The sequence below is a fragment of the Delphinapterus leucas genome, chromosome 17, assembly GCF_059928025.1.
Source record: "Delphinapterus leucas isolate spDelLeu-1000000601 "Yukka" chromosome 17, BTC_Dleu_Yukka2, whole genome shotgun sequence".
In the NCBI taxonomy this organism is placed as follows: domain Eukaryota; kingdom Metazoa; phylum Chordata; class Mammalia; order Artiodactyla; family Monodontidae; genus Delphinapterus; species Delphinapterus leucas.
In genome coordinates, this window is record NC_143145.1 from 61586076 (window position 1) to 61595535 (window position 9460).

A 9460-nucleotide genomic window follows, 5' to 3' on the forward strand; every position below is an offset into this window, starting at 1 on the left:
CTAAAATACATAATGTGTAACTGTCATTGTTGCATTTGACACAGATTGTGTCATGATTACAGGAAGGATCTGCTGAAATGATTATATGATCAGAGACTACTAGATCTGTAGGCTCAGTAGTAGATAACTGTAGTGGGGGTTCTTTGTTGGTTTTGTTTTTTTTTTTTTCTTTCTGCTTAGCATCAGAAGCCCCTCCTCTTGTTTGGGAAACAGAAAGCATTTGTGAATCTGTGGGTTGAAGTTCAAAAAGCCTGACTCTTTTCCTTACTCCTTATTCCAAGACAGGCATATGACCTAAGTTGGGTCAATTGAATATTCTTGCCATAGCTGTGAGTAAGGATTAGTGTTACTAGGAAGGAATAAAAGATTAGAATTAGTCAGTGGGCTTCGATTGCCCCATTGTGTCAGGGTCCAAGTGTCCAGCAGCAGTGGTCCCTTAACCAGGCTGTACCTTTGGCCATGGATCTGGCTATGTGCTCTCCCTAGGTTGCCAAGCTATCTGGTAATCATCCAGGGAATTTTTTTTCTACCTAAGGACACCACAAACCGTTTCAGTTTTTGCCTAACGGATACCATCACTGTTTAGAGTCGTGGGAAAACCCTAACTAGCCTAAGGATGCTGCAAGGCCAGCTTATGGGCTCTGCAGTTTCCTAAGTAATGATAAAGAGCCACCAAGGCTAAGCTCCAGGAGGGAAGAGTCACCTAGCTTGATTACTGTGGTATACTCAGCTCCCAGCTCAGGGCCCTAGAACACATATTCAGTAAATTTTTACTTGATTCTGACCTGAATGAATAAAATAGTAACACCCACCTCTAGGCCTCCTCAACATCTATTTAAAATTTTTGGATCCTGTCTGCTTTTAGTGTAGATTTTCCTGAGGAAGGAACAGAACTCAAAAAAAGATGACACTAAGGTTTTAAAATCAAGTAAGTAGGAGGCTGTTTTTCCAGTGGCAGAAATGAAGTCAGGAGTAAAGATTAGGTTTCTGCTGTGATAAATTGAACCTGTTATAAATGCTATGACTTTGACATTTCGTAACTGTAGGTTAAACCATTATGTCACTCATTAGATAGCTCTGTATTTGTTTGAAAAGTACAAGAGTCCCTCCTACTGGACTTTGATCTAGCAGAAACAACTGTTACCTAACAACCTCAGACCATCACTGGAACACCTGTATGAAGGACGTTCTTTAGTTTATTTAAATGGTTTTGCATATGTAATTTATTTAAGCCTTCCAAATGATTAGAAAACTTTTTATGGTCCTGCTTTTGTCGTCTGTGACTCTTGGGGAGGCAAAGAAATCGTTTCTCAGTTCTCTGAACATAGAAAAGACTGAAATACTATTTTTCACAAAGACTGAAGAAACTGTCATTGTAAGGTCAAGTTACAGAGATAAACAGCCAAACTCCAGCTACCTCTTTGTGCAACTAGAAGATCCTAAAATGCTCCAAGTGGTGAATGTGACTAAGACCTTATCAGATGTTACCAACTTTACCATAAACCTGGTGACAGATGAAGACGGGGAGACAAATCTGACCATTCAATTGTGGGATTCTGAAGGAAGGCAAGAAAGACTCATTGAAGAAATAAAGAATGTCAAAGTCAGAGTGCTCAAACAAAGACAAGACAGTCTTTTCCAGACATCAAACCTTATTGATAGAAATATCCTTATGCTTTTTCTGCCAATGATACTGTTAAATAAATGTGCGTTTGGTTGTAAGATTGAATTACAGGTGTTTCAAACAATATGGAAGAGACCTTTGCCAATAATTCTTGGGGCAGTTATACAGTTTTTTCTTATGCCATTTTGTGGATTCCTTTTGACGCAGATTTTGGCATTGCCTGAAGCACAGGCTTTTGGATTTGTAATGACCTGTACCTGCCCAGGAGGGGGTGGGGGCTATCTGTTCGCTCTGCTTCTAGAAGGAGATGTCACTTTGGCCATTTTGATGACTTGCACATCAACGTTATTGGCCCTGATAATGATGCCTGCCAATTCGTGCATATACAGTAGGATGTTAGGGTTATCACGCACTTTGCATATCCCTGTTTCTAAAATTATGTCAACACTCCTTTTCGTACTTACACCTATATCAGTGGGAATAATCATCAAGCGTAGACTACCTGAAAAAGCAAACTTCCTGGAGAGGATCATTAGGCCTCTGAGTTTTATTTTAATGTTTGTGGGGATTTATTTGACTTTCAGAATGGGATTCATGTTTCTAAAAACAGTGAACCTAGAGGTGCTTCTATTGGGTGTCTTAGTTCCTGCTTTGGGTTTGTCGTTTGGGTACTTTTTTGCTAAAATGTCTATGCTGCCTCTTCCTGTTTGTAAAACTGTTGCTATCGAAGGTGGGGTACTGAATAGTTTCTTAGCCCTTGCTATTATTCAGCTTTCTTTTTCACGGTCCAATGCAGACTTGGCTTCTGTGGCTCCTTTCACAGTGGCCATGTGTTCTGGATGTGAAATTTTACTGATCCTTCTGTTCTACAAGGCTAAGAAAAGATGTATCCTTATCATAGAAGAGAAAAGAAAGAAAAATCCCCCGGTCTAACAGTTAAAGCTTTACTGAATTTTCCTACTCTGAATGAGGTACTGTGGGAGAATCAAAGAATATCTGAAATGATGCCTGCTCTCAACTCACTTATGATCAGATTGAAAACTTGACATTAGGGGAGAAATATATACATACATATAATCATATGTGCTAAACACCCAATGAATAGTACAGACAGTTAAATGTACAGGAATTCAGAGGAAGGAGACTACTTTTCAACTGTGTTGGCTTGGAAATGTTCTATAGAGTTGGATTTGAATATAATACTTTATTATGGTCTCTTGAACTGGAAAGAACAATAAAAAAAAAAGTCCTCCTATAGTGATTATGATATATCCCAAGTATTTATGGAAGGGCTGCCCTTCCATAATAGGCATTTGGTAAATGCTCACACAGTGAATGAATATGTAAATTCATATTTGGAATCAATGTCTTAAACTAAATATAGCATTTCTGCTCTCATAATTGTACTTGCTCCTGTCGTCCACGTCTCCCACTAAAGACGTTACCATTTACCCTGAAGCACAGGGTCACCTCTTCCCCCTCTTCTCCTTTCTTCCCTCTTCTTTTTACAGGCAATTTCCTGTAATATCTTTTTATCAGTCTCCTCTCTATTCCCAGTACTACCACTTTTGTTCTGCCCTAGATTGCTGCTTCCCTAAACCTTTCTTACCTGGCTTTTGGCCTCTCTGCCCACTCTCCAAGCACTGGCAGATTAATCTTCCTAAAATCTAACTTTGATCATGTGCTTTCCCTGCTACAAAACTTTTTGCCTCTTGAATAAAGTCTGTATTCCTTAGTGAGGCATTTTGTACACTCTGCTCACTGACTTCACCCTAGCGTTCCAGTTTTATCTCCCCTCCCACTTCTTTACACGCAGTCTTTGCTCCAATCAACAGATAACTTGATAACTCATGACTCTGCCTTTGTTCACACTGTCCCTGAAACCTAAGGGGACCACGTCATCTCTGTCTATATTTTGACCACTCTCACAGACCTGGCTCAAATACCACCCTTGCCATGAAGCTTTGACTAATCCCCCTTAGCTACCGGGAACTGAAATTTCCTCTAAATTCTCATCACAATTTTTTATGCTCGTAGTTCTTAGCCAACCTGGCTTGCATTACAGCTATTTGTGTTCCTATCGTATCCTCCCTATTTTGCTATAAATCCTTGAACATGCAAATTATAAACATAACATAATATGGAAACAATATAACAGAATATTAACAGTACAATATAATAGTATGAACAGTATAAAATAATAATATAAGCAATAGAATACGATAACAATATTCATTTTGATACTCCCCATAATATCTAGCATATTTCCTGTGTGCCTATTCAAATAAAGTGTTGAAGCACAGACTAGGGCCCAAATGAGTAGTATACTCGTTTTTATACCACTGTTGAGTTTTCAAAAGCAATTTTTAGTATCTAGTTCCAGTTTGCACTTCTCTCCAAAGAAAGTGAAGGCATCAAGAAAGAGAAATATCACTCTAAATAATTCTGCTTCCCGCATTTCCCAGGCCTTTAGTTATAGGCAAATTACTTAACCATCCTGTAGTACCATTTCCTTACATAGAAAATGGAGATAAGAGTGTAAACTCCATCAAATTGTCATAGGAATTAAATGAGATCATATTGACAATGTACTTAGAACAGAGTACATGCTCAGCAAGTGTTAGCTGCTATAATTATTTTACCAGACTTTAAACTTTTGACCCTGATATATCTACTGTTGGTTTGAAATACTAATCTGACAACTCTGCATAGAGCCTAAAACTTCGAACATTTTCCTATTAGTGTTATTCACCATCTTACTCATAGTATTAGGGAATTTTCGTTCAGTTTGCCAGCTGATAAGACAACCAAAGTCCTTTTTTTCTTATTTCACCAAATCCAGTATGTTAATACCAAGATTCATCAAAGTGCTGGTTTGGCATGGTGATGGATTGTTATTATTCATTTTATAAAATGTTAATTGCCTACATGAAATACTTTACTACTGACCCCTTTAAATGGAAATCTCCACTTAGGGGCTTAAAATATAATTAAGCTTGCATAAATTTGACTTATGTACATTTTCATGAACATATTTTACTGATTGGGAGACAAGAAACTGCCTTTCTAGTTGCTCTTTATCCTTAACTTTGTGGTCTCGAACAAGACACTTCTCTGCAGTTCAGTTTTCAAATCTGTAAAATGAAGAGATTCAACTGAGGTTTAAGATCTTGCTTAACTCCTAAGCCTGTAATTCTGGCATAAAACTCTGGGACATTAACACCATGGGCAGGGCAATGGGTTCAGGTTGACAAGAATAACCACTTACAGTAGCTGTTTTCTACTTAAAGCAACAACCAAAATATAAGTTTCTTGAGGGCAGGGACCACATATTATTCTTTGAATTCCCTACAGTTTTTAACCAATACTTTTAATTGAGTTGGTGCTCATAAAACATTGAATTAATTAATCATTAATGTCTATGAAAGTCAATATCATATACTCTAGGGCCAGATTATGCCAGGGTCTGCAATTCCAGCTCTGTCACCAACTGGGTGACATTGGTCAAGTTACTTAATCTCTCTATGCCTAAATTCATGTGGAAAGTGGGGATAATGATAGTACCTACCTCATGATATTGTTGTGAAGATTAAATGAGTTAGTATTAATAAGGTCCTCAGAATAATGCCTAACACATAGTAAACTCTATAATTATTATGGTTACTCTCTGCATGTTTGATCTTGCACCTTAAAAGCAGATGAATGTGTACAAATGGAATATCTTTTATTTATCTTATGGATGTATCATGGAAGATTGAGATTTTTATGTAGGAAAATTTGTCTAATTTGGATGGGGATGAAGTTATTCAAGCTATTTATTTATTGTTTAAGAATGAGAGGCATAAAGCAGGCTAACTAATTGCTTGAGTTCATACCAACCATTTGTCCAACAATAATCAGTATCAAGGCTGCAAAGAACAAAAGGCTTTATTTGAAGTCTTAAGAATTGCAATTCAGGAGACACAGATTTGGGACTTCCCTTGTAGTCCAGTGGTTAAGACTCCACACTGAAGGGGGCCTGGGTTCAATCCCTGGTCAGGAAATAAGATCCCACATGCTGTGCAACATGGCCCAAATAAAAAAAAAAATTATTTTAAAATTAAAAAAAAAGAGAGAGGGAGAGAGACAGGAGACACAGATTCGGGTAAAACTGAAAGAGTATTGCAGGGGAGAGAAAGGAGCTTATGCAGGCAAAAGCCACAAGATTGTTCAAGAATTATGACTGACCCTGATTCAAGAAAGGAAATATTTGTCCTTAAGGCTCTCGTGAGTTATTTTAGGGTAAGGGTCCAATAAATATCTTGAGTTTCTGGAACATTGGGTAGATGTTCTGGATGCATGTGTTAAGATAATAAGTGGTCAAAAGTTTCATTTGGTCTGAGACATGCATAAGTCACACTTCCTCAATGGCCTTCTGACTCCATTTTAGAGAGCTCTCTTAGCAATACCAACTCCATTTTGATTTTCCTTTCACACATTTTACACAGCCATGATTGGTTAGACAAAAGATCCAGAGGTAGAGGGATAAGCCATTTTTTAAAAAATAAACTTTCATTCCAACCTTTAATAGAGATGATTCTATGATACATTTTTTTCCAGAACTAAAAACTCTGTCTGTAATTCCAACCTATGTTATGTCAAAACGTGAAATCTTGTTAGGTACCCTGAAGATTCCACCCATAAGGAACCTGCATTTTGTGTTTATAAATTTTTGTCATTTTTAATCAAAGTTCACTGAATAATTAACTATTAATTAAGAAGGTCTTGGTAGGTGGAATCTGTATGTGTTTTTTGTTTTTGTTTTTGTTTTTGTTTTTAGTGAAAGGAGTTACCATTTAAAAGAAGTCAGCTCCAGAGACTAAATAGTTAGCAAGATACCCAAGATTGCAGGGGAAGAATTCATCATGAAGGGTGCTCTTTATTATGCAAATACAAGGCACCTATCACTCATGTAGGTGATGACCAGAGCATTCTGTGGCTTGACAAAGGCCATCCTTCCCAGAACCCCTCCACGAATAGTCAGGTGTCTGGGGAGGTGTCAGGGGCATTGGATCTGGCCTGTCTTCCATTTTGAGGTTTAGCATAATTGGAACCTCTGTCATGGATGCAAGTCTGCTGGTAGGAAAGGCTATTAAAGGCCCCCAAGAGGGAACTCCGCATCAGGGAAGTCTGGAACAGTGATCTGGTCACCACGCCAGGGAGCAGATTTTGTCCTGGTATAGTGTGTGGCTAAGGCTGGAACCTGACCCCTCTGTAACCCCAAACCACCTTGGCACAGCAGACAGTCTTCGGGGTTGGGAACACCAGCTGCAGATGTGACTATAGCTTTAACAGTTGCCCTTTTGGGAAGCCAAGATCAATGCACTAGGTACCAAGGTCTCTGCAGCCATCTGAATCACTCACAGCACTGGACAAAAATCTTTTGGATTGTGTGGGACCACTTTGCAACACTGCCAAAACCAGATCGGAGCACTAGACCTCCCTGTGTACTAGAGGATTCTTCATTTTACTTTCAGTCAGGCATTTGAAAGCAGAACAACCTCCTTGGACTGAAAAATCCCTGAGTTACTTGAGGACAATTGTAAAATAGCAGCTGAGGCTCCTAGAAAAAGATTGTACTTCTTGCTCATTAGAGGTAGGAAGCTTGAAATGGTTTTAATTTGAAGGAATGAGATATTCTATCTATCTTCTCTTCGATTACACCGATTATAGCAGCTTTGTTTATTTAAATGAGACTTAAAGAGGACTCAAATGACATTTCTGCAAATGCCTGGAAAATTTTATTTGGTTAAAAACCGACACTTGTCACCAGAGTTGGCAAGATTTTTATTTTAAGATGACTGACAATGAAGAGCCAAAAAGCTAATTTCTAAAGTTTTTTTTTAATCAAGGAGACAAAAGCATCATTTGCTAGACGAATTGAGGTGTTCAAATCAGATACTTAGAAGGAGACAAAGTTCTGGCTTTTTGTGAGGTTTGAGAATTGGTCCCAGACTTCATGTCATTCATTTTTGAGAACTCTCATTTGCAACACGTTGGTGACAATATCCTGTCTTCTTTTTTTTTTTTTGCGGTACGCGGGCCTCTCAGTGTTGCGGCCTCTCCAGTTGCGGAGCACAGGCTCCGGACGTGCAGGCTCAGCGGCCATGGCTCACGGGCCCAGCCGCTCCGCGGCATGTGGGATCTTCCCGGACCGGGGCACGAACCCGCGTCCCCTGCATCGGCAGGCGGACTCTCAACCACTGCGCCACTAGGGAAGCCCCTATCTTGTCTTCTGATCAAGCTAAGAGAAGCAATCACTGCAAATGCAAGGAGCCAAATAACCTGTTTCCCTGATCCTGTTGTGGCTAGGACATCTTTTACCTGTGCACACTGCCTTTTGCATTATAATAGTAAGACTATATGATGCCAGACCTGTAATTTCAAGAAGAGGAACTTTTTTTTTTTTTTTTTTTTTGTGGTACGCGGGCCTCTCACCTTTGTGGCCTCTCCCTCCGCGGAGCACAGGCTCGGGACACGCAGCCCCAGCAGCCATGGCCCACGGGCCCAGCCGCTCCGCGGCATGTGGGATCCTCCTGGACCGGGGCACGAACCCACGTCCCCTGCATCGGCAGGCGGACTCTCATCCACTGTGCCACCAGGGAAGCCCGAAGCGGAACTATTTTAAGGACCATAGACTAGTCCTTGTATTTCATGTGATGCAAGCTTATCATACTATGTATTCCCTGAATATGGACTTTGGAGTCAGTGTGTTCTACTCTTTGCTCTTGCTGTGTGACTTGAGGATAAATAACTTCCCCTGAGCCTCAGTTTCCTCGTCCATATGATGAAGCTGATCATATCTTCTCATGGAACTGTTGCAACCTTTAAGTAAAATAATGCATATGAAAACAAAAGTGCCTGAAGCATGGTAAGTCCTCACTACATGGTTACCAAATGAATTATTGAGAATAGGGGCAGTTGGTTCTGGCCAATAAGTGTCTGTCTGTCTACCTATCATAGGTTTACTATAGTGTATATTGTTGAGGAGGAAGAAAACTTTCCTCTAGGAAACCTTCTAAGTTCTTCTGGCTGGTCTAAGAATTAAATTGACATGAGACAGATTTAATAGGAGAAAATCATTTAATTTTATACATATGCGAATCCCCCACACATAAAGGGGCCAGAGACCCCACGTGCATGAGAGGGTCAGAGGCAGAAAAGTAAAATGAGGACTACATGCCATCCTGAGCTAAGGAATGAGATGGGTGCCTGGGGCTTCCAAGGACAGGAGGATGATAAGAAGAAAAGCAGATGTTTGGTAATTAGATATTTGCCCTACCATATAGATGGGGCCCTTTAGATAAAGCATATCTCCAGTAATAACTCTTTTCTGAGAAAAATTTCCAGTTTAAATTCTTCTAGGTAGTTAAGGGAGGGAGAGTATTTTCTCTTGCACTCACCAGGTCTCAGTTGCCTTTAGCTCAAAATAATCCTCATGCAAAAATGGAACATTTGGGGGACGCTCCGTTATGAACCCCTACAATATGTATATAGTGTAGGTTTACCCAGCATAGTTTTAACAAATAAAAGTTGCAAAGCTAGAGTCGTATCTCCAGTTTGTGTTTTGCCAAAAGGGTAGTATGGAATAAAAGACTGGGACAAAGAAAGGGAAACAGGAAAATTGGAAGGAATGGAAGACATAAGGGATGGGCAAAATAGAGGAAAGGAATTTTTTTAAAATTACAGAAGAATGTACAGACAGGAGAAAGAAAGAAGAACCACAGACGAAAAAGAAGAGGTCAGATCTGGAAGGACCAGGCAGAGAGGGACGGGTCAGGAAGCGATCACCAGAGC

The 9460-nt window shown here is 39.7% G+C and overlaps 1 protein-coding gene across 1 annotated transcript; it reads left to right on the forward strand.

The window, feature by feature from the left end:
• The first annotated feature begins 94 nt into the window (after positions 1-94).
• On the forward strand, positions 95-9351 carry SLC10A5 (solute carrier family 10 member 5). The gene has a single exon (XM_089899010.1). It carries the CDS (start codon positions 1241-1243, stop codon positions 2555-2557), a length of 1317 nt encoding a protein of 438 aa, XP_089755136.1. The 5' UTR covers positions 95-1240; the 3' UTR covers positions 2558-9351.
• The last annotated feature ends 109 nt before the right edge of the window (positions 9352-9460 follow it).